The sequence below is a fragment of the Peromyscus eremicus genome, chromosome 20 (assembly GCF_949786415.1).
Source record: "Peromyscus eremicus chromosome 20, PerEre_H2_v1, whole genome shotgun sequence".
Taxonomy (NCBI): Eukaryota; Metazoa; Chordata; class Mammalia; order Rodentia; family Cricetidae; genus Peromyscus; species Peromyscus eremicus.
Window position 1 is genome coordinate 18,589,071 of NC_081436.1, and position 25,704 is coordinate 18,614,774.

Here is a 25,704-nt window from a genome sequence, read left to right on the forward strand (position 1 = left end):
CCCCTAGCAAGTCTTTGCCTTGGGGACATGTAGACATGGACATATTGTGCACTAAGGTCTGATGACAGTCCAGTGACATCCCACTGGATGCCACACTGACATCAAGAATGTGGGTGTTCCAAGGAGAGAGGTGGCTTAACGGTGAAGAGCAGTGACTGATGATCTAGAGGACCTGGGTTCAATTCCCAGGCCGTCTGGTGTCTGATCACCCCAGGATTTAAAAGAAAAAAAGAATGTGGGTGTTCCAAGAGTAGACCAGCTGTGGTGTGGTCTAGGTCTGCTATTATGTGATTTGCTCCATCCTCTCCCAATTGCATGGTCATTACAGATGTGGGCGATTGGTTCCCCCGAACCTTCTCACTCATTAAAACAGTAACATGTGTGTAGCAGTGTCTTGAGGTGGCGGGCACCGTCCCGTGTGTTAACCCATCGGAACATTTCATTTTCTGAGTAAAATGCCAAGGTTGAGGGCTGGTGAGTCTCCCCACCCCCTCCTCTTCCCTCTCTCCACCAGCAATCAGTCCATAGCTCATAAAAGGGGGAAGGGGGAAGAATAGGATCTACCAGCCTCAAGAAAAGGTGGGTCCTCTCAGGTCAGACTCATCCGGGACAGGAGCAGCCTTGCTTTGGAGGTATGAGTTCCCTGTCACAGAAGGAGCCAAGTGGTGGGAATGACGAGGCAGGAGCTCCTGGAGGGCTCGGCCAGTGTTTGTGAAACTTCAGAAGCAGAGCCTAGGGCTGACATCCCCGCACACCACCAGGAACCACTCGGAGGCTCTGTGGACACTGTGGATACATCTGCAGGTGTTTCTTTTCTTCTGTAACTGGGAAAAGACGGGGTGATGATAGAGGCGATGCTCCTGTGTGCTTGGGGATCAGAGGACCTGGAGATTCCTTGCTCGGACCCAGAGCCTTGACAGTTCTCCATGACACCAGCTCTTAGAGTCCATCCCTGAACCTTGTTAGTTTGGGGACCTTGAGCTAGGCCTCTGTGTACTCAATCTGAGATGGATCATCAAGTGTCTTGTGGGACTAGAGGTAGAAGGACACATGATCGGTGTTAGAGCCTGGCTCATGTGGCTTCTGGAGCGATGTGGCCTCTGCTTCCATCTGGCTGTTACCCTCTGCGGTTGGCTGCACAGACATCCGTCACCTTGGGTTCCCACTGACCCCTCTTCTCACATTGGCCCCATATTTTCTTTTTCTTTTCCTTTTTAAGATTTATTTATTATGTATACAATGTTCTGCCTGCACGCCAGAAGGGGGCACCAGATCTCATTACAGATGGTTGTGAGCCACCATGTGGTTGCCGGGAATTGAACTCAGGACCTCTGGAAGAGCAGCCAGTGAGTGCTCTTAACCGCTGAGCCATCTCTCCAGCTCTCAGCCCCATATTTTCATCTTGCTCACTTTACCCCCTAAATATTTACTTTTCCTGCTTCAGCAGCTGCCCTTCTTCACCTCTCCGCAGCTCTCACGTGGAAAAGACCAATAGCTTAAGTGGCTTCTCTTCCCAGCTGTCTGTCCTCTGCATGGTCGCCATGGTGACCATGATGGTGACGTTGATGCTGGTGACCATGATGATGATGGTGACTATGATGGTGATGGTGACCATGATGGTGATACTTTGGTGGTGATGGTGACTATGATGGTGATTATGATGGTGACATTAAGAATGGTGGTGACGGGATTGGAGGGATGGCTCAGCGGTTAAGATCACCGGCTGCTCTTCCAGAGGACCTGGGTTTAATTCCCAGCACCCACATGGCAGCTCATGACTGTCCGTGACTCCAGCTCCAGGAGATCCAATGCCCTCTTTTGGTCGGTGTGGACACTGCACTCACATGCATGTACCTCCAGAAACACACAATTAAAAAATGAAATAAAATATTCTATACGTGCAGTCATGGCACCTCCATGTTGTCTGGGTGGGGGGAGGCAGGTGGCTGAGGATGGAGCCCAGGGCCTCAAAAAAAAATGATAACGGTGGTGACTGTGATGGTGCTTTTCTGGTGAGGATGGTAGCAGTGTGACAATGGTTACAGTGTGAGTGGTTGTGCTCACAGTAGCGGTGTGCTAACAGTGGTTGCACGGGGAGAGGCAGTGACAGCCGCTGTCCCGAGCACTTCTGGGAGGAAATGTGAGCCTCAGCAGAGAAGCAACACTGAGGTCTTCTATAGGAGTGACTTGAAAACACTGGGTGCTGGAGGTTGCTAGTTAGCTCTGCCGCTTGAGGGCAAATCACACTTGGAGCTTCAGTGTCCTGTCAGTGACGGAAAGAGGTGCACATCGGAAGGGAAGCTCTGTCTTGAGTGACAGCGGAAGGACTTTGGAAACCGCCATTGCGGTTCCTTATGCCCTTGAGGACACAGTGCTGTTGTGTGTCTGTGTAAAGGCGAAGCCACAGCTTTACAATTCCTAACCTCACCAGGGTTGCCGCTGAACGGGGAAGAAGTGTACTGTGCTTCCTCAGAAGCCCCGTAGAGCCAGGAACAAGGGAACTTGAAACATGGAGCGCTGCCACAGTCTTTCGAAGTCTTATAACAAACATGGCGCCTTTGTCACGTAACAACCACAACACATCCCAGCTCAGTGTCTAGGGTGCGGAGGGTCTGTCTGTCCTTCTGCCTATGCCTGTAGCTCTGTTGGTGGCTATGGGTAATGTTGAGGTTCTAAGTAGAAGTACCAGCAATTGGGTGTATCTTAATGTGATTTGTCTGAAAAATTAAAGTACTCAGTGAAGAAACAGTGGGATGAACAGTTCTTCCACTCTGCAGATGAAGTTGATAAATCATGGAGCAAAATGTAGGTACTCGTAAGCAAATACGAGGTGTTCTGGGAACTTCCGCCATCACTCCCAAGAACAAGCGGCCATAGATTTTTAACTGAGATATGCTCTCCATGACCAGGATGAAGGCTTCACCCAGGTCCCTCAGCATCACCACCAGCATCTTCATCACAACAGGCCCCTGACTCCCTGTATCTGTCTACCTACAAGTGCCTGGTGTCTCCCCACCCAAAGGGGGTCTCCCCACCTTCACCATTAGGTGCAGGGAGGGCTCTGTGTGTCACATGCTACCCATGAGATTTGGCACCTCTGAGGTTTGAGAACTCTGGCTCTGGTTAGGGTACACCCTTGGCCTGGACACCTGAAAAAGTGGAAAGGAGATGGTCCTGCTTCTTGAGCCTTTGTTGGTTCTTTTCTCTTGGGAGGTTGGTAGTAATGGTTATTGGGATGGAAGAGATGATAGTGATGTTGAAGTGATAGATTCTGATCAAGTGGTGACTGATGAGGGTGGTAGTGATGGAGATGATTGATGGGAGGTGATGATGGTGATGATTGGTGGGAGGTGATGATAATAGAGATGATTGATGGGAGGTGATGATGATGGTTGACAGAGATGATAATGATATGATGATGGTGATAGTGATGATGATTGATGGAGATGGTGATTATGGTGATAATGGTGACGGCTGATAGAGATGATGTTGATGATTGATGGGGATAGTGGTGATGCTAATGATGGTGATGGCTATGGTGATGATGCTGATGGTGGAGATGGTGATGATAACAATGGTGATGATGATGACTGATGGAGAGGATGGTGTGGTGGTGATGAGTGAGGAGGTGACGGTGGTAACGATAGTGATGATGGTAATACTGATGATAATGATTATGGAGAGATGATTAGCATAATATTGATGGCAGTCATGCTTTACTAGTGTCAGAAGGGATTGAGGAAATTCACAGATAAGAGCCCTGTGTTAGTCAGGGTTCTCTAGAGGAACAGAACTGATAGAATGAATCTCTATATATAGAAAGGAGGGTTTATTAGAATGGCTTATATGCTGTGGTCCAGCTAGTTCAACAATGGCTGTCTCTACCAAGGGAAGTTCCAAGAATCCAGTAGTTGATCGGGCCATGAGGCTGGATGCCTCTTCTGGTCTTCAGCACATGCTGTAATCCTGATGAATAGGCTCTGATTGCCAGTGAGGGAATGGACTTGTCAGCGAGAGCAAGCAGGCAAAGAAAGATCCGGACTAAAAGTGGGTCTTCCCACAGGTGTGCCCAGCTGTTTGTTTTTTAATTAATTCCAGATGTAGTTAATTTGGCTACCAAGAATGGCCATCACAGGCTCAGTTCTAGAACTGGGAATTCCTCCCCCACTTACGCAAGGCACGGAACCCTCTTGAACCTCAGTTTCCCTGTCTGTAGACTAGAAGCAGTCACAGTTTCACAAGCTCTAAGGCCCATGCAGTTGGTAGTGTTTTATCATAACTCAGGACTACACTAGATTTCTTATAAGTTAAAAATAACCTTTTTATTGTAAGCTGATGCCTAGGTACAGAATACCATACAAACCCAGCATGTGGCTTAATGAATCATCTCACAAACACCACCTATGCCAAGAACTGGAACTCTGTCAGCAACACTCAGAGTCTCCCACAAAATGACCCCCAGCGACTGCTGAAGAAATTGTCCTATCTTTTTATATTAACTGCTTTTCTTGAAATTTTCTAGGTGTTTTCTCACCCCAAAGTATATCTCTAGACACAATCGTTCAGGCTGATCCTATTAAACAACCGGATGGTTTTAGATCTCTTTTAATCCAAGGTCCCTCGTCTGTTCTGTCCTTTCTTTTCCATTTTGTGTGTACATGTACATGATGTGTGTAATATATGTACATGTGTGTGATGTATATGCAAGTATGTACTTGTGTGGAATGGGTGTGCATCCATTAGTGTGATCTCAGAGGTCAAAGGACGTCAGTGTCTCACTCTGAATGTGGGGCTCATTTTTCAGCTGGGCTTTCTGCCCAGCGAGCTCTCCCAATCCTCCAGACCGCAGCACTGGGGTAACAGGTGTGTGTATGTGTGTGGGGTCACGCGGGTGCTGGGGATCTGAACTCGGGGCCTCATACTTGTGCATTGAGTGCTGTTACTGTTGTCTGACCCACTCCCATGCCCGTTATCTTTTCTTTGTAATTTATTTGTTAAAACAGCCTGGGACATTTGAATGGCAGACTTCTGAAAACTTGAACTTTGATCAACTTTATTCTGTTGGTGCAATTCAGTGTGCTCCTTCACCCACTGCATTTCCTATCCCTAGACTCTGGCAAAGCCACAGGTGCCGTGTGCCAAAGCTAGACACATAGTAATGTGGACTATACTTGATTACATTCTTTAAAAAATTTTCAATTGTGTGTATGGGTGTGCCACGGCTGGCATATGGAGGTCATAGGACAATTTGTGGGAACTGGCTCTCTCTTTCCACCACGTGGGAATTAAACTGAAGTTGTCCAGTGTGGCAGCAAGTACCTTTGCTGGCCCCTAACTGTACTTGATTTTATTCCATAGCTCCATAGTAGGAGGGAAACATGGTTCCAGTTTGGTTTCAAGTGGTTGTTGTTTGAATGTTTCTGTTTGTCAGTGTTGGGTATGTTTAGGCTAGATCTTACAGCGATTCTTTTTAAAAAACAGTTTAAAGATTTACACACAGAAGGTCTGAGGATATAACTTAGTGATAATAGAGACTCTTCTAGCATGAGTGAAGCTCGCTAGGTTCAATCCTCAGTAGCACACACAGACACACACAGACACACACACACACACACACACACACACACACACACACACAGAGACAGAGAAAGACAGAGAGAGACAGAGACAGAGCGCAGAAGATTATCTATCAAGCCTCTCTTCCTATCCCGTGGTCTGTTGGTCTGTTGTTTGGGATGGACCCCTGTGCGAGCTCTTCCAGACTTCCCCACTGTCTTTGCTCAGTTTCCACTCAGGAGCCTTTACAGTGTGTGGCTGTTCCCGCTGCAGTCCCCTGCCTGCACCAGTGAGTGCCCTGAGCCCAGGGCCTAGAGACGGGGCCGGATTTCCCGAGAGTCACCAGTGCCGGCTAGCCTTACAACTCACAGCTGGGCCGTGGGAAGGCCAGTCCCTTTTCCATTGTGGGTTCCTAAGACCCGTTCTCACCCCGTTTGCCTGTGCAAACATTTCCATCCAAACCCAGACTTACGTTTTCCTCTGGAGTGTTGCCTCGTGCAGCTGCTGGCTCCAGTCCCTCACAGTGTGGTTGTCGTTTCATTCTTGGATTCTCCTCTCAGCCCCAGGTGCCTCCATCCTCACTAACCCTGCTACTCTGTAACTTGCCTCTAATGAGCCACTTAAAAAGCAAACAGTGCTCTACATGAAAACCCCAATTTCCAGTGCCTTCTAGAAGCCTTGTTAGCTATGATTCCCAGAAACAAAGTCTGAAATTAATGACAATCAATAGCCTCGTCTGATGTGAGATGCCTTTCCCAGTCTAGGTTTGTATATGAACCCCATGGCCGATGCTGGGTGGGGAAGCCTTGCAGGACAAACCAGGTGGTCTGGTTTGTGGAGGAGTTAGGAAGACATGGGCTTGGTGAGGTCCAGGCAGCCCTGCACACTCTTAATGTAACTGAACTTCCCAGCCTTGGCTTCCTCATCTGTGAAATGGGTTTAGCAGTATCGGTGTTGAGGGTTTGTGGAGGAAGGTGATGGTGACCTGCATCTACTGTTGGTGCTCAGAGCTTGCTCTAGACTCCTTTCCACTGTCCTATTGTCAAACTCATTTACTCCCTTTCGCCATGAGGTGGACGATGGCCAGACACTGCTGGGGGTGGGGGTGGTCTCTGGGCAGAACCACAGGCGCAGAGTGAGGAGTGTTATGGTCTGGGTCACACCTGACAGAACCAGGTGAGAGCCGGGTGAAGACCACACTCCTGCTCCCTTTAGAATGGTGATTAGGGGGTTGGCATTTGCCAAGATACAGATCAGCCAGGTGCCACGTGGGAGTCCCGAAGTCCCCAGGGCAGCACAGCCTGTCCTGGGCAGTGGGGTAGTGTGTGAGGCGAGTCATTTCCACAGCAGGATTGCCATGGTAACGGGTGCATTTACACTAAATCTCATTCATGGCCACCCTTTTGTCAATCTCTGGTCCAGAATTCTCAGAATCACTCCCCCTGTCCTTGAGCAGCGCGTCCTGGGTCCTGCAGAGGAGTGTTGTGTGTGGCCATGGGGATGATGGTGGTCCTCCCTCCCTCCAGAAAGAGCACAGGTGTGGGCCAGTGCCACTCTGTGCCATCAGAAGCGCCGTGCCGTCACCTGGCATCTCTGACACTTGGTCCCCTCCACTGCGGCATTTGCCCAGTCCATAGGCTGTGTGTTCACAGATCCAGCGATTCTGTTTGTACACTTGCTGAATGCCAGGCGCTGGGTGAGGTGCTGGGCAAATCCAGATCTGGAGGCCTAGGGCCTGCCCTCAGCAGGTTCAAAGCTAAAGCGGAGGCATTGTATCTGTGTAGACCACGTTGGGGAGAGAAGGGGGATTTTCAAGGAGCTGCTGAAGAAGTGTCTCCCAAGACGCTGGAGATGACACAGGAAAGGTGTTTGTTAAAGGGCCAGGCTAGGCCAGTTCCTCACCTTCCTCCTTCTTCCCTCTCTCCCTCCTCTCTCTTCCAGGTTCCAGGTCTCTCTTACTTACTTCCCTTCTCCTTCTCAGCCTGGTTGGACAACCAAGCCTGGTCTTTCTCAGATTTCCTCTTTTTTTTTTTTTTTTTTTTTTGCCTTTGGTCCCAGAGACAAACAGCCGGCCACCCTACCCTCAGTCCCCACCCCCACCCCCACCCATGTCTGCAGACAGGAGCTCCAGAGAAGCCAACAAAGCTTGGGAGTTATTTATTTCTCGTTCTGCAGAAATGTTTATTTGAAGGCAGGAGGCAAGGTGGAATGGTTTGATTTGATTAGCAAGTCTAAAATGTATTAGCCACAAGACAGAAACGATATTACAATTAGTGCTAATTAGCCATGCTGATGACTCGGAGCTCAGCGCGGGGTGGCAGATGTTGGTTCCTGGTCCTGGGTTAACCTGAGAGGGCACGGTCCCCTTGTGAAGTGTCTCGGTTCCCTGGGGTGTCCGACCCTGGACCAATTATGGTCAAGACTGAGTAAAAGCTAATTAGTCACATTGGAGAGACTCAGGTGCGGGACTTTATAGTTGTGTGTAAAGTGACTCCACGGTGCTTAAGGAGGCAGAGGGGCCAGTGGAACCCCCAGCTTCCAAGCCACCCTGAATTAGCACCATCCGTGACAGGGGCTTCCTTTGTACCCTCTTATCTCTCTTTAATTTTTGTGTGTGTGTGTGCACGTGTGAGCTCGCATGAGAGTGCCACGGTCCGTGTGTGGAGGACAGCTGTAAGCATTGGTTCTTGTCTTCCACCTTGTTTGAGACGGGATCTCTTATTGTTTGTTACTTTGTACACTAGACTGACTGGCCTGTGAACCTGGGGGGGGGGGTTTCCCTCTCCACCAAGAAGGAGTACAGTCACAGGCTGCCGTGTCCAGCTTTCTGTGCGTGCTGAGGATTTGAACGCAGGTCTTCAGGCTTGTGCCACAAGCATTGTACTCACTGCCTTTTCCTAGCTTTGCTCTCAAGTCTTTACAGATCTTGATCGTACGCAGCACAGTCCCCCCTAAACCTTATTGCTCGTGTGCACTGAAGGCTGTCTCCAAAGGCGAGGTCTGTGCTGTGCCTCTCAGCACAGGCCTGGCCTGAGGTTGTTACATTTGTTACGTTACGTTTGTTAGATGTGTGGTGGTGCCGAATATATATATCTGAGTCAACCTAAGAGCTACACGATCACATCTCCACACACATTAATTTACTTCAGCGAGGTGTGCCCATGACCCCAAACAAGGGTGAAGAGGACCCCATATTTCCCCCCTACCAGGATTCCTAGTTAACACCAGAGTCAGATGTGCAAACGTCCTGCAGAGAGAAGACATCAAGTCCCCCTTTCAGGGGCTGGGGAGAGGAAATGGTTGTACAACATTATGTGTGTGTGTGTGCTAAATGCCACTTAATGATGTGTTTGTAAAAAGCAAATGAAATGCACCTTTCACCTGAATTTAAAGGGTTATATTTAGACGCTATGATGGTAATCTGGATTGTCAACTTTAGTGGACTGAGAGACACCTAAGAGGGGGGAAGTAAAGCACACCTCTGGGTGTGTTTGTGTCTGTGGTGGTGTGAACAGGTATGGCCCCCATAGACTCTTGTGTTTGAATGCTTGGCCATAGGGAGTGGTACTCTTCGGAGGTGGGGCCTTGTTGGAGAAAGTGTGTCACTGTGGAGGTGGGCTTTGAGGTCTCATATGTGCTCAAGCCAGGCCCAGCGGGGCAGTTCACTTCCTGTTGCCAGCAGATCAAGATGTAGAACTCTCAGCTCCTTCTCCAGCACCATGGCTGCCTGCCTGCTGCTGTGTGTCTCACCATGATGATAACGGACGAAACCTTAGAAACTGTGAACCAGCCCCAATGAAATGTTTTCCTATATAAGAGTTGTCATGGTCATTGTGTCTCTTCTCAGCGATAGAAACCCTAACTAAGATAGTGATGCTGTGGCTGTGTCCAGAGTGGGTTGACGTGTGGGGCAACAAGTCAGGAAGAGCTTTCCACATGGGCAGTGCCATACAATAGACTGGGGCCTGGATGGAATAAAAATGGGGAGCTGATACAGCCAGTCAGTGTGGGCTGGTGTGGGCCCACGTGGGCCAATGTGGGCCAGTGTGGACCAGCGTGGACCAGCGTGGACCAGCGTGGGCCGGTGTGGGCATGTTCCACTCTTCTTGAGTGAGTTGTCTGTTGTGACTGCTATCGCCTGTGACATCAGACTCCAGATTCTTCAGCTTTTCTGTGAACTCACACCCGTGACTCCAGAGAGCTTCCAAGCCTTGCAGACCAAGGCTGCATCATCGGCCTCTCGCTCGGAGACTCCCAGCTTCCCTTAATCGGGCTATTGTGACTTTTCAGATGTTAGACATTTTATCATTTTTGATTTGCAGTATAAAGTAGAACGTTTATACATTTATAGAGCATGCAGATGTGGGCATCGGTGTCCAGGGTGAGAGTCAGGTGTGTAGCCTCTAGACTCTGGCACCTCCGACTTTCTGTGCAAGTTTCAGAGACAAGGTGGGAGACCAGGGTGTGAAGTCAGCTCTGTCAACCGCACTATAAGCTGTAATTTGTCTTTTCTCCTTGGAATGTCATAAACAAGATACTTTTAAGTTTTGTCTTTAATCAAGCTAAAAATTTGGAAGCGAAGGAAAATGGATGCGCGCCCTCTCCTGGGTAAGCTCGGAACGGAGCCTGGCAGCCGTGGGTGGAAGTGCCCCAAGTTGGTGGCCTGCTCTCTAAGCACCACGGACAGCTCCAGAACTGCCTTGGTCTGAGTTGGCTTAGTACCACGGACAGTTCTGGGACCAAGGACAGCTAGCTACTCCGCTTCCTCTAGGAGGCTCTGCCTCAGAGCCCAGCTTGTGCTTAGAGCTGGTGGACAGTCGTAAACCTCTTCTGCTGTCAGAGGGAAGGAATGAAGGATGGTGGAGCGTGGGATGAGTGCAAACAGGACAGGGAGGCACCTGGTCAGTCCTGAGTGTTGACCTCTAGTGAATGATGACCAGGGTCGCACACTTTCCAGGCTGGCTGTGGATACACAGGAGCAGAGCAGGCAATGTAGTGAGCCAGGGCCTGCTCCAGAGGTGGCCGCCAAGGTCAGGCAGGTGCCGGTGTCCTTTGGGCTGGACTCCCTCAAAGGGGCGGGGCTGCTGGAGAGAGCTGAGGTGTCCTCCATCCCTAGAAAAGATGGGCTTGGTACACAAGGTGGGCTTCTGGAAGATTCTCTGCACTCTTAAAGGCCCTAGGCTGAGGATGTGGGGAGCCAGGGGGAGGAGGTGTGAATAGAGTAGAAGGAGGTGGGGGATCAGCTTTCCGGAGAGTTGGGCAGGCTGTGGCTTCACGCTGAGAGAGGGAGAGGCAGACGGGATTCTCTAGGCTTTAAATCCGACAACATTCATTTGTTAATTCATGTTTCATTTTGATTTACTTGTTCAATGATTGGGTGCTGAGCAGTGTTATATGATCGAAACTTTCAATAACGGGGAATGCTCTGCTATTTGCTGATATGTCTACATCGCCACCCGCCACCCAGGGCTTATTAAATCTAAATCACGTTCACACTCGGCAGCTCTGGTTTGAACAGCAAACCTAGCCTGGGCGGGAGATGGATGTCTGCACTCCTGTCTCCTCTCTCTGATTCTCGCTTGATTTGCACGCAGTACAGCGTGGGGCCCCATCCCCTAGCACTGCTACCGGGCTTTCGCACCTGAGCTTGTCTTAACACTGAGATAGGACATCGTGTTTGAGTGTAGGACCTTGCACCGTGTGGTACCAGCACACGGGCACATCAGTAGCTTGCGTGAAGGTAAAATCTGGCTGTACAGACCATTTGCCCTTGCCTCTGTCCATTATGACAGTGTCTCACAGAGCACTCTGGGCAAAGGGCAGCAGGCTTGTACTGCTCTCTGACTCTCCAGCTCACAAGCTCTTGGTGCTTCTGAGGCAGTGGGGGGAGGGGTCAGCCCGAGCCAGGCGAGAAACGGTCTCCCCCTAAGCTCCTGGTATGGGTGTATCAGTGTTAAAACATATGCACCCCGCATTGGCTCTGCTCACTCTACCTGAGTCAGTCGTGGGGATGGCTTAAGAACTGGTTTGATAGCACCTCAACCCAGACTTCACTGTGGCAGGCTAGGTCTTCCTTGGCTCGTTACCCAGCTTCTGGGGGCAGGAGCTACACATTTTCCTCTCTTGTGCTCCCGCTATACCTCCTGTGGTGTTTATCAAACACAGTAGGGGCTCCATATGTGTTGGTGTGTGCCATAGGTGCTCCACGTGTGTTAACATATTTCATAATGGCTGCTCCCCCTCCTTCTACTAAGCATGAGAGGATTTTTTTTCCTGTGATTGTCACTTAATTTTTTTAACATTTTTTTTTTTAATTTATCTGGGGGTATGCACATGTGGAGGTCAGAGGACAACTTGAGGGAATTGGTTCTCTCCCTGTGTGGGTTCTCCTCTCCTGTGTGATCTATGGGGGTCAAACGTAAGCCCTAGGGCTTGGCAGTCAATGCTTTTAGCCACCAAGCTGTCTTGTTATCTCCGGTCTTCACTTTGAGACTGTAGGCCAGTGGTTCTCAATCTTCCTAACACTGTGACCCTTTAATACAGTTCTTTATGTTGTGGTGACTCTCAGCCATAAAATTACTTTCGTTGCTACTCCATAACTATAATTTTGCTACTGTTGTGAATCATAATGTAAATATCTGTGTTGTCTGATGGTCTTAGGTGGCCCCTATGAAAAGGGTCCTTCTACATCCAAAGGGGTTGTGACTCAGAGGTTCAGAATCACTGCTCTAGTGGTGTTTCTGGAGGTGAACTCAGGCTTTGCCCCGGGAGGCTTTATCTCAAACTAGTATACACAGCTTCTAGCACTTCCTCGATAGGACCTTACGTGTTCAGTCCTTGGCTTGAGTGGCCTCTGTCTGCAGCGAGCTGAGATTTTGACCAGTGGCCTCTCCAGTCTGGAGATTTGCTTTGTGCTCTCTGTTCTCTGGATCTAGGAGAAGCCACTGGGCTTCAGTTTTCTCAGTGTTCTCTTCTTTTGGGGGTAGTGACTTACAGACTCCTCTTTGCCTATTTGGAGGCCCTTGGTGCAGACAGGATGGTGACCAGCAGGCCCAGGTCCCCAAATGAATGCAGCCTCCAGGGGCTGCTGTATTCAAGTCGGGTTCCCAGACCCCTCCTCCTGAAGATGGTGATCACTATGATGATGGGAGCTGGTCAGGTTGGCACCAACCCTGGCAACAAGCTGAGAGTCCTCACCAGAGTGGAAGCCTGTGGCAGTCATCTGGTATTGAGCTAGCTGAGGACAACCAGCCTGGTGACGTGAGTGTGTCCTGCCTTCCTTTTTCCTCCTCCCTCCTCCCTCCTCCCTCTTTCTTCTTCACATCCTCCTCCTTGATCTACCATGTACCAGGCCTGTGATAGTGCTCAATTGGTAGGTCATACACACACACACACACACACACACAGAGAGAGAGAGAGAGAGAGAGAGAGAGAGAGAGAGAGAGAGAGAGAGAGAGAGAGAGAGACTTGGGGAAGGACCAGGGTAGGATTGCTTTATTGGGATGGAGTGTGAAGGAGGTATTTGTTGACTGGGGTTTTTGGTGCCTGGTGCATAGCTTCCTGTTGTACTTAGGAGAGGGTAGGTTTTGTTTTTTGTGGGGGCATGTGGCTCTTCAAGGCTTTCTCTTCACCTGAAGGAAATGTTTAGAATGGAACTCATTATCCGTTTTTTCCCAAAGTCAAGCTGATGAGTTCTTAATCCCCTTCAATATCTTCATTAGGACATCAAAGCTGTGGACCTGGGGAAGACATGTTGGATCATGGTGTCTGTAAGAAGGGAGGGAGAGCAGAGGAATTTGAATTTCAAAGCCCAGCTTTTATCTCTCATTAGTGTTTTCTGCAAGGGTTCTCCCAAGACCAGCCATCCTTCAGCAGGGGAGCACCCGAGAGACTGAGAGTCCAAACAGTGCTGTCTCTGCCTGATGAGGTGTGTAGTGTGGACAGTGTGGGTGACCCATGGGGGTCCATGCCACCGGGGATCGAGTGGCTGGCCCAGGAAAGTCAAGGCCACACACTGGTTGAGGTGCAATGCATGCTATTTGGTATTCCTCTGAGCAGGGGATGGCCTGCTCTCTTTGAGAGAACAGAGTAACCAGTACAAGCTCCCTGTGTAGTGAGCAGGCAGGCAGGCATGGCACTGGAGCAGTAACTGAGAGCTTACGTCTTGTGATCCCCAAGCATGAGGCAAAAGAGAGCTAACTGGGAATGGCTCAAGCTTTTGAAACCTCAAAGCCCACCCCCAGTGACACACCTCCTCCAACAAGGCCACACCTCCTAATCCTTCCCAAACAGTTCCACCAACTAGAGACTTAAAATTCAAACATAGGAGCCGTGGTGGTGGTGGTGGCGGAGGGCGTAGCATGAGGGCTGTTCTTATTTAAGCCACCACAGTGTGGAAGTTGCGCTTCCCTTCCTGACAGCCAGGGCTGTACCACAGAAGGTCCAGGAGGCAAGGACTGCAGGAAACAGAGGAACAATTCCAAAATCTGATCCTTCAAGGAATCAGGCAGAGAGCAGCACCCAGGAAATCAGAGTCAGAAGCCGGGGCGAGGAAGATGTGTGATGGAGAATTAAGGAACCAGCAGCAACAGGAGTGTCTGAGGTCTCTACTGTCAGCTAAGGGGATTGATTGGCAGTGGGAGTCGGAGAAATGGGAAGTGTCTGTCCAGAGCCCAGATGAAACTGCAGAGTGCGGCGTGAAGAAGAGTAGCTGTCTCTAGCAAAGGGCACAGCAAAATCCGTGACCGTTGATGTTTGAGAATGCGGGATTTCCTAAGACCCTCAGCATCTGGGGAGAGCGAATGCATGGTCAGTTAGGAAAGATGGTGGAGTCTGCGCTCCCCGCCCCCCAGCAGCTCCCAAAGCGGACACCCTCAGCACTGCACCAGAGTGTGGAGGGTGCAGCTTGCAACCTATTTCTGCTTATGATCTTGTAAAATTCCTCCGGAGCGTTTGCTTCACTTGGCCTTTCTCAGTGAGCCCCAGGCCAGATGCTCACCTAAAATAAGGGAGGAAAACAAAAACAATGGGAATCTGAGTGCAGGAAAGGGATTCCACTGCCTTCGGGGAAGCCCATGCCTGTGATGAGGCCTCTGTCCGGGTCTTGGAAGGGTCCCTGCTTGTTCACACAAGAGAGGTCACTGGACCGGGGAAGTTAGGGAGAGGGAGCTCAAAGAGCAGAAAACCAACTGGTGAAAACTCAGGCATGGGAAAGCAGTTGGTGAGGACAGGAGGCTGACTCCTGAGGCAGTGCATGCATTATTTAAACTCAAGTCTAGAGTCCTTTTGAAAGTGCTGTTTGGATCCGGGAGCAGACATGATGCACCAGCCCTTCCGCACAAATGCGCTTCTCCCTCAACAGTGAATGTGGAACTGACCCCAGAGCTTCCTTAGGGTTGCAGGAAGTGAATACGAACAAGGATGTTCCCAAGGAGCTGATCCCGAACTTCTGGGCTGCCGTGAGCTTGGAAACTGGTCCTTCTACAGAGGTCAGGACTGAAGTAGAGTCGGCGGAAAACACCATGGCACTAGGGGTTGGGAGGGTATCCAGAGGTGCAAGGGTAGAAGAATGTACAGAAGGCTATATGCATAGTTCTTGAGGAGGGTGGGTATCTGGCTCTGGGACTGTTGTGTGGGTGGTGGTCATCAGCTACAGCTCCCAAGACCAGAAAGCAGGCTGAGACAAAGATGGTCATGGACCGCTGCCACAGCAGCCACCTCCTCTCTCTTCCCTGAGTGTGGGCGAATGATTTACTTGTGAGTGCTCCCAAGTCCTCCATGAGTATCTGGGAATAATCAGAGAACTCCACCCTAGTTCATGTACCCTGATGACAGAGGTCAGAGGTCCGGAAGAGGAAGTCCCCACCGGATATTACCTCCTCTCCTCAGTTTTTTCTAATAAAGGGGTGGGGGAGGCTTCAAAAGTGAAACTCCTGTCTTGGGTGCTCCTGAGCGGTAGCTGGTCCCCAGGGACCACCTGTGACTTCAGTCAGGCTCAAGCTGGCATTCTGCCTGAGTCTGCATGGGGCAGTGTGGGGTGGTCCTGCAAGATGGCCACCTTCCACAAGTCTGACCTAGCCAACTCCTGAAGGCAGGCAGCCACCTCTCAGACCCTTGGCTGACTGGTAAACCCCAATATTTCTGCCATTAAGCTAAGTAAATTGCCACCCACAATGAGTAAATTAAATATTGATGATTTCATTGACTATTAGATTTAATTTACAGTCTCTTTCTAGGACTCTGGTAGGGCTGAGGTGGCTCACTGATGAATCCTGGCTGTTGTCCTGTTAAGAGTTGAGTAGCAAGGGAAAGACTTGTCAGCATAAGGTCAGGGACACCCTTAGGGACCCTGATCTTAGTTGTTAACTTGACACAAACTGGAGACACCTGGGAAGAGGGAACCTCATCTGAGACATGGCCTCCGTTGGCCTGTGGCCATGTCGGGAATTCTCTTGATTGTTGATTGATGTAGAAGGGCTCAGCCCACTGCTAGGGATGCTGTCCCTGGGTAGGTGGTCCTTGGCGGTGTCAGAGATACTTGAAAGTGAGGGGCTAGAGCTGCATTCCTTCATGGTCTCTGCTTCAGGTCACACTTCCAGGTTTCTCCTTGGCCTCCCTTCATGGTGACCTGTGTATACTCTGTAAGCTAAAACAAGCCCCTCCTCCTCCAATTGCTTTGGGTCATGGTGTTTATCACAGCAACAGAAAGCAAACCAGAACACTTGGCTTCCCCCACAGAACCTGGCTGCTTCCTCAAGTCCAGCCCATTGAAACCTTGCTCACTTGGATATACCCAGACCATCTATCTGCTCCATGTTCTCTCTGGTCTGCACCACCACTGCCCGGCGGCAATCATCTTGCTTTTAATACCTTTGTAGCTTTGGCAACACAAGAACGTGTAGATTTTTAAAAAACAACAAAAACGAAGACTAGAGGCATAGATAAATGCTTTAAGGCTGTGATATCGCACTTAGGAGATGCAGTAGTACAAACTATACAACCTCGGTTGACTTTTCAGTGTCATGCTGGCATGTCTCTGTTACTCCATTAAGCTAGAAGGAGTCTAAATAAAAATGGAATAAAATTAAAAATAATTTATTTGGCCGGGCGTTGGTGGCACACGCCTTTAATCCCAGCACTCGGGAGGCAGAGGCAGGCGGATCTCTGTGAGTTCGAGGCCAGCCTGGACTACAGAGTGAGTTCCAGGAAAGGCGCAAAGCTACACAGAGAAACCCTGTCTCGAAAAACCAAAAAAAAAAAAAGAAAAAAAGAAAAAAAGAAAAATAATTTATTTGAAGCATGACATTATGAGAATGTTAGTTCAGATTTCAGAATCTCGTGGACACTCAGATGTGAGTAATTCATCTGGCCTTCAAAAACCAAAGAGGGAGAGCTGCTAGGAGTCGGGCTGATTGAAGGCTTTTCCTGGGGCCCTGATGTATGGTGAGGGAATGTCGTTCTTGGTCTAAACCCAGGAACGTGCTTGGCAAGGCCAGGAGTGGCCTGGAGCCAGGGTCTTGGGAAAGCTGCAACTTCAGATCCTGGGAGCCCAACTCTTGTCCCCTCAAGGGCTGTGGTTATCAGTCCCAAGGCTGCTGTGTGCTCTGTCTGTGCCATACTTGAGATACTGTGTTCCCTTTGCACGACATTGCTTGATTAGCGTCCTGCTGACTTTGGACCAATGGATAGCGTTCTGCTGACTCTGTTGAATTTTCCCCTTGCAAACTATATGGAAGATGCTGGACTTCTTAGTATACTCGCTTGGCCTAAGACACAGCTTGTGCAAGACCTCCTGACCCCAGCTCGCCTATCTTTATTTTCTAATCCCTCGGTTCTCCCTCTCAGGAACCTGTCCCTGAAGAACAGCTTGCCAGTCCAGGTCAGTGCCTGCTGTGTGCTGGAGAAGAAAAAGCACTGTTGGTGTTGTCCTAGATAACAGTGTGGCTTTCCTCCTGCAGGGTATGAACGTGAACATCTGCAGCTGCTCCTGCCTTGGCTTGACCTCGGCTTCCCCATCTATAGGACGGGGACTAGAGTGAATAGCTGATGCCCACTCTTCGTGTAAAGGGTCTGAATCAATGGAGAGGCGGGGTCTCGGTGCCCTAGGACATAAGCAAGAAGCAGGGAGCCCTAGATGGGATCCCTCAGACTCAGAAGAGGCCAGGCAGTCAAAACATCATTCGGCCATAGAGATCTGGAGCAAAGTCCTGTTTAGTGTAGTCTTGTATGCCCCTCCCCCACAAGTGTGTGCACCCCTTCCCTGACCCCCAGCCAGCCTGTACGCCTCCCACATCTTCCCCTACAACTGGCTGTGGTTTGTAGTATGTCCCAGACAGCCCTGCTTCCTGTGTGCCTCTCCAACTGTCTGCCGGCACTTCGTGTCAGCTCAGAGGCCAGGTGATATCACACTGCAGGTACCCAGCTCCACGTGGTGCCCTGAGCGTGTCCTGGGCCTCTTTAGAGGGTTACAGGGTGAGCAACAGTTCTGTGTTGAGTACAGCGTAAGGTGGGCCAGTGTGGTTGGGGTCCTGTGGCCCTTCTCTCCTCGGCTGTGTGCTCCAGGTATCGGGGCCAAAGATGTTGGCAGGGCCCACCTTCTGCCCTTTCGCAGAGTACCTAGGCCACCATGTCCAGTGGTCCAGAGCATACACAGGGCTCAAGATATTCTAACCCCAGTGGTTGGCCTTTCTGAGGCCCCAGGGTTGTGGCCTCTCCTTCAGGTTGTCACCAATAACTCAAGGCTTCCCAATCTGAGATTGGAACACCCCTTGGTTGTACCAGGCCCCATTCTTGAGCACACATTCTGTATCCCGGCTTATTGCTGAAAGGGCACACTACTGACGAGGTGTGATGATGCGGCTCACAGCGGGCGGGAAGAAGATGAGAGGTGTGAGAGGTGGTAGTGGGAGGGACCACACACGGTTCGTGTCTGGAAGATCAAAACGATTCGGTTGGCTAAAGGGTCACGCCAGTCCTGATGGGCCAACTACAGCCTGAGGCCTCTGGCCAATAGGAGGCCTACATGGGGTCTTTACCTAATGATGGCGGTGCCCATCGCTGGCAGAGGTTGCTGATGATTTGAGGATCACTTCTGTTGCATCTACCTACTGCTGACTTTGCAGGTGGAGAGATGGAGGCTCAGAATGTCAAGGGCTCACCTGGGTCCCCAGACTCCTGACGCTGGGTTGGGAGCACTTTGGAAGACAGGACCTTGTCTGTATCTTGGTAACTTTATCTTTATCACTTGACTTCGCCATCTCTTTGGAGCCCATGGGGTTCCTGCTAAATCCCTTCCTGGTATCAGCAGTCTCCACAGATGTTCCATCACCTATGTCCAAAGTGTATACTGCTCCTAGAGGGGAAGGGAGAGGATGCTGGCCTTGGCTAAGTGCATGAAGGCCCTTCATCTTACCCGAGTCATGCAAGCATGGTGACTGATACAGATTCTGTTTGATCATGCAGCTCTTGGTTGTAGGGACCTGGGCTGTCTGTCCCTGATTCCTTATCCTTTCTTCCTACTCCATCTTAGATTAAGGGGCTCTTCTTGTAGAGAGTGTAGCTCCCAAACCACCCACTGGCCCCTGACCCATCCCATATCTGTCTCCTTGGGAATATCCCTGCCCCACCTTGCCTGAGTTATCTTAGGTTTCTTACTGGGACTTCTGTGGTGTTCCTGGCAGGGGACAGGACAGATCTGTGCTGTGCTTGGCACTATGCTGCTCAGTGTCCTCTCTACAGCTGCCTGGTATGCCAGGCTGGGAGCCAGAGTGGGTTTCTGAAGTCCCTTGTCTTTCCTGTCCTGGACCGGGCTCCCCTTCTCTACGGTTTCTGGTGCAAATCAGAAAACCCCATCCTTCTTCAGGCTGCACTGGTGGTTAGTGAAGCTGGGGTGTGCACACCTGTGTCACCTCTGTGGACCCCAACACTTACCCTATGCTACCAAGAAATCCTCATCCTGTTCCTGCTCCATGTGTTAACCTGGCTCCTCTCCCAGGCCCTGATAGACATGGTCAGGGCTGTCTGGTCCATTCCAATATGTTAGAGCCTTCAAAAGAAGACAGTATTGGGGTTGGCCCCATAGGGTAGGGCTCACTCCATAGGTGCTCCCCCAGCTGCCCCCAGGGCTCTGCCTTTCTAAAAGGGAGCTGTAACTAGTGCTTGCCTTTTAAATGTGTAATTTCTTCTTTGATATATAATTTACATACATTGAAATTCACAGATCTTAATTGTACTGTCTGATGAGTTTTGACAGTTGCAGATGCGCAGGTAACTCACACCCCCGTGGGGATGAGATGGGGAATATTCCCATCACCTCAGAAAACCCCTTGTGTGCTGCCTCATCAGCCCAAGAGAGGCAAAAAGAACCGGGACGACTGACTGTAATAACATACTCTGTGTAACCAGCATGTCCCAAATACTATCATCTCCAACATATAATTAATGTTTTAAAATAGTAATGAGATTTTTGCTTTTTCCCTCGCTGCCTTTGAAATGGCGTGTGTCTTATACCTGGTGCAGAGGACAAGTGCTAGCAGGTGCCAGGTGCTGGGAGGTGAGGACATCCAGGTGGGGTGTCACATTGGGAGGACTCGAGGACAGGAGGTCAGGAGACAATCAGAGCCTTGATAGAGCATCCCTAGCTGGGCCTCCGCAGAGAAATGCCATCTAAACAGGACTAGCTGCTGCAGCTTCCCAGAGCTGTCCCCTCCAGGCCCTGCAGGCGGGAGGCTGGCAGGAGTCCCCAGGGGCAGCATGAGGGGTCTGCAGCCTCGCTCTCAGAGCAAGTCCTACTTCGCTAGAGAAGATAGTCCTGTCCTGGACTCTCCCAAAGTGTCTTCTGCTGCCGGGACTGGGACAAGGTCTCTTTTCAGTCCAGATAACTCAGGACCTGAAGTTCATTGAACACATTTCTAATTAGACATGCCAACCTCCTCACCAGGCTACATAGAGACAACGGGTGCTGTGTCCCCTGAGGGCAGCCATGCCAGCTGGAGGTGCAGCGCCACCGCGCATACCTGACTGCTCAGTCCAGCATTGAGCTTGCATGAGGCCTGGGCTTCCTGTCCCGAAAGGATAGAGCTGAGCAGGCCCACCTTGTCCTCACCTGACACCTGTCCCATCCCATCTCATAAACTCCCCTTATAAAGCCAGCACCACCACCCCCATTTTATAAATGGGGAAACAGAGTCTCTGGAGGTTAAATGGTTTCATCAAAGGCTGCCTGAGCCAGGGTGTCCTACAGCCTCCCTTGGGTGACAGCTCAGGTTTTGGGGACCTTCTGGTACTAGGTGTGTATCAGACACTGCAGGCAGATACCCTGAGGACATGGTGTGGCATGGGGAGTCTGAGTGACTGGTGCAAGCTGTCTTAGCTATAGGTCCTCTGAGCCACATGCCTATGACTATTGACGGGCCTGGGGTGGCATGCTGGGACAGGTGACTGGACCATGATAATGTTTCCCTCCCCAAGAAGGAGTGTTTCTATGTAGTGCCAGTGTGAGTGTAAACAAATTACCTCTTGAGCTGAGCAGGTGCTGCCGCCAGCCACACACCCCTTCCGTGCTCCTGCAGACCTCACTGAAGTCAGGGATTGCCCCGACTCCCAGGGTGGCCTCCTGAGCCACTGAGCTGAAATGCTCTGACATCCTATGGTCTGAGTGGAAGTGAGGGGAGCCGGGAGGTGTGGGGACCCTGATGGCTTTGTAGATGCGATGCTGAGGAGACTGAAGGTTAGGCACAATGGCCTTGGGCCATCTAGCCCTGACTCTGAGGGCCTCCTGTCCTGCTGTGCCTGTACCCAGAGTGCCCTGGTGACGTGACCTTGAGTGTCCTGTGATTTTGCTACTCTCAAAACATCAGTCTTCTGGCAGAGGGCTCTTCCTGACCCCAACACCCAGAACCTCTGGACTATCCCTCTGCCTGGGAGGTTCCTTTGTGGTTTATGTTTATCTCCTGATGATACAAGCAACCCCGGTCTCCTTCTCTCCTCCAACCCCACCTTCTCTTCTCCTTCCTTCCTTTTCAACCCCTCTCCCCATTTTTTTTTTTAATCAGAATCTCATTTATAAGCTGGGCTGGCCTTGAATTCCACTTGAATTCCTTCACACTCAAAACCTCAACCTCCCAAATAGCTGGGATTGTAGGCATGTACCATCCTGCTGGGCTTCGAGCCTCTCTGTTGTCTGTGAAGGTCTCTCAGGAGCACTCCCAGATAGCTTAACTGATTGTGACTGTAACTTGTCCTTCCAGAGTATGGAGCAGATCTCATCCCTGTGCCGGGCTCACTAGGTGCCAGCTGGAACACCTGTACCCACAGTTCTCTAACCTCACTGCTGCCTTGAGGGCACAACTGGCTGCCCAGCACTCCATACAAAAGGGGCAGGTGGCCCATGGTCAAGGAAGGGCCAGCACTTAGGGAACTAGCCACAGATGGAGGGCGGGATCATCTCTGCCATAGGTCACCTGCCATACAGGGCCACTGGGACCATCAAGAGGGAGTGTGGGCCTTGTGGGCACCCTGTACCACCTTCCTGCTACCTTTATCAGGAATCCCCCCATGTCCCAGGCTGCAAACAAACCGGCACTGTGCCAGCCCATGGTGTGTCCTGCAGGTGCCCCTAGGGACCTCAGCTTCATAGTTAATGTGCCCTGAAAGCCCTCCTGTGATGGGCAGTGAAAGGTCACCTCTGGAGCATGCTGCCTGAGGCTCCATGGCTCTGAACACAGTGAAATGAGTTGATTCCTCTAGGGACATTCCCAGTGGAAACCAAGGATTAGCTTAGAGCAGAGGTTCTCAAACAGTGGGTCACGACCCCTCCATAGGTCAAATGATCCTTTCACAGGGGTCGCCTAAGATTGTCGGAAAACACAGATATTTATATTACGAGGCATAACAATAGCAAAATTACTGTTATGAAGTAGCAACGAAAATAATTTTATGGTTGGGGATCACCACAACATGAAGAACTGTATTAAAGGGTCACAGCAATAGGAAGGTTGAGAACCACTGGCCCAGAGCATCCCAGCCTTCTGGAACGTTCAGGCTCAGCCAGAGCAGAGGGGTGAGTCTCTCAAGCACTGGAGCGTGGGATGCCACAAGGTGAATCTCACCCCCTATCCAAAGATAGGGCCAGTGTTTTAAAAGTGAGGTAATACAGGTCACATACATTGAGAGGCACAAGGCTGGGCATGCAGTCCAGTAAACTTTGATGGATGTCTCCATCCACGTAGTCATCACCCAACCAAGGGCCTGTGCCCATTGAGGTACCACAATTCTTTTAAACGTAGGCCCTGCATCTCATTACTCCCGGATTCTCTTCAGACATAGGTTCACGTAACTGGCTCTCTTTGGGCTTCCCAAGCTACTAGGACATTATGCAAATTAGGTTCAGGAGGTTTGGAGATGACATGGCCAGTGAGAGGTGCATCAGGGGTTGCGGGTGGACATTGGATCTTCTTAAAGATTGTTTATTATATGTGGGGTCTGGCACACATCCTCATTCTGCAACATGTTGTAAGAACACACACTTGGCTATGCCTAGGACCTCTGTCAAGGAGCCGATGCAAACAGCCCGGAGGACCAGGCATGGATGCTGGGGGACATGTGCAGCACTAGCTTCAGGAACACAGGAAGGAGCTGCCCCCACCCTCCATGTCACTTCTTCTTTCCCCAGGCTCCAGGGCCATCACTCAGTCCTCCTCATCAGTACCACATGTTGCTCTTTGTTTGGGAACAGAGTGAGAAACTAGACCCAAGATCCCTCCACAGAGGTTCCAGGCCCCGCCCTTTCCTCTGGGTCATTCCCACCCAAGCCTCAAGCTTTTGTGGGACTGGACAGCTTCTCTTAAAGATGTCCCCTCAGCCCGGGACTCAGGAAGGCTGAGGTAGGTCCCACAGCAGATGGGCAAGGGTGGACACCAGAGTCCCACTGGCCTCCCAAGCCCCCTAAGCCCAATTCTCTTCCCAAGATTGTTTTCATTTCTCAGGGGAGCTGATGGAGACAAAACCCTTTCAGCTGGTCTTGGTCACCTTCTGAGGCAGAGCTGTGTGGCTTCAGAGGCTTCCATTTACATGCAGAAGTTTCCAGAATGCTTCCCACCCCTACGCTGGCCAGGATCCTGTGGCCGTGCCCTGCCCCCACGATCTCAGCCCCTGATCTTTAGACTGTGGTGCCATTTAGAGTGTGCATTTGTACTAAATAGCATAAAATTACATCCTTTCAAGTTAATTAAGCTTCTCCACCACCCCAGTGCTGCAGAAAGGGTATTTCTGATGTCCACGGAGTATAGTCACTGATGTTTCTCATACTGATTGGCAGCTGCTCCCTGAAAGGACCCCTGCAATTGTCTGAGTGGCCTGGGGCACCTTGCCCTCACTGACCAAGTCTCAGTCAGGGTCGCCAGCCCCCACAGGCCACCTGCATGGGCATCTGAGCCGTGGTGGCCAGGTGTCACTGTCCTCAGACACCTCACTTCTCATAGCTGTAGCAAGTGACCTCCTGCCCCAGACGTGAAGGACCCGGATTTCAAAGACTCTTGCTTTGAAGGTGTAGTTTAACAGTCTAACAGTCCCCGAGAGTCCTGGAGGCAGCTGGTGCTTTACAGCTGCCCTGTGCTGGGGTTTATCCTTAGCGTGCTGGGAGAGAGCAGGCTGCTGGGCAGGGAAAGACCTCATGGGAAAGCTGGCCCCAGCGGGAGAGAATGCAGAGGTCCAGATGGGCCCATGGGCCATAGTGTGCCGTCCCCACAGGCCTCTCCCTCCTCTGCCTGCCTTGCTATGCCCTTCCAGCAAGGCAGGGAGGCACCTAACTGGTATCTAATGTGTTGGAAGGGATGAGAACCTTTATGTGCGCAGGGTCTCTGGTCCAGCAGTGATACACCTGCCCCGCTACATCAGCCAAGACTCTGCTCTGGCTCTGTCCCTTCCAGAGTGACCAAATTCAATGGCATGACGTTCACGGCCACCACTGATGGAGCCTCTGCGTAATGCCTCTCCTCCTCCTCCTCCACCTTCCTTCGCGACTTGTGGCACCCAGCACTCCTGTTCATCCACAGGTTTTCATGTGACCCTGTCCATGGCTTCTCCATCCTCCCTTCTGATTCTTATACACTTCATCTACTGCCCGCTGTAGACAAATTTCTAAACAGTCTTATTAAATGAGAAACACAGAGCCAAATACAGGGGTAATAGCTGAAGAGATCAGAGAAATAGCCAAGAGCCATGACTAGCCTTAGCTTACCACCTCGCTGTAGCTTCCCAAGAGAGTGTCTTCCTGTCTAACCTGCGTTTTTATTGCCTTCCTGCCTTCTCACTGGCTCTAAGCCCAGCCACGTCACTTCCGTCTGTCTATACAGACCTCCAGGTCTCTATGGTTGGTACTGGGATTAAAGGAGTGTGTCACCACACTTGGCTGTGTCCTTGACCACACAGAGACCCTGCCTGTCTTGTGATCGGGATTAAGGGCATGTGCCACCACAGCCTGACTTCTGTTTAAGGCTCACTATGACCTCTGATCTCCAGACGAACTATTTATTAACATACAAATAAAATATCACATTTCAGCACAAATAAAATATCACCACAGCCCACTTGGAATATTCTGGCTCGTATTTAAAGGTCCAGCTCAGACGCTGCCTCCTCCAGGAAGCCCTCCTGCTGCATGCCTCCCTATGCTTGTTTTCGGTTGTCCAGTGTCAGAAGGCACTGAAAAAGGCCTCTCCGTGATCTGCACGTGGTGAACAAGCACGGTCATGCTGTGGTCCTCCTCTGCTCAGTGCTCTGAGGGGCAGCAGATGTAGGAGTGCCCCATATCTCCTGCCTTCCTCACCGGTCCCTGGCCGTCCTGGCTGCATGTCACCAAACTGCATGTGGTCCCATGGCGCAGCGGGCAGTGTGCTTAAGAGCCTCTGGGGAACACGGCTGAGTTTGGCTAATTCCTCTGGCTGCTGGGAGCTTTTGAACATTCTTGGTGGTCTTTTCTCCTCACCTAGGGACAGTGGTGCTGTCTCAGCCTTCTTAGATGCAGGAGTTGCTGCACAGTGTATACACCGGGGGAGTACAGGCCCAGGTTTGCTGACTTCACCTGGGGGGTCAGCTTCATGGCCTGCCTGCCAGTGTGGGTGAACCCCTCACATCTGCACCCTTTCCTCC

General features: G+C 50.8%; 1 protein-coding gene across 1 annotated transcript in view; it reads left to right on the top strand.

Annotated features, from left to right (window-relative positions):
* The first annotated feature begins 14,897 nt into the window (after positions 1 to 14,897).
* Positions 14,898 to 25,704, top strand: part of Phf21b (PHD finger protein 21B) — a 38,827-nt gene continuing 28,020 nt past the window's right edge. The window contains exon 1 of the mRNA XM_059247999.1: positions 14,898 to 15,098. Coding sequence (XP_059103982.1) covers positions 14,898 to 15,098 — 201 coding nt within the window. The remainder of the gene's footprint in view (positions 15,099 to 25,704) is intronic.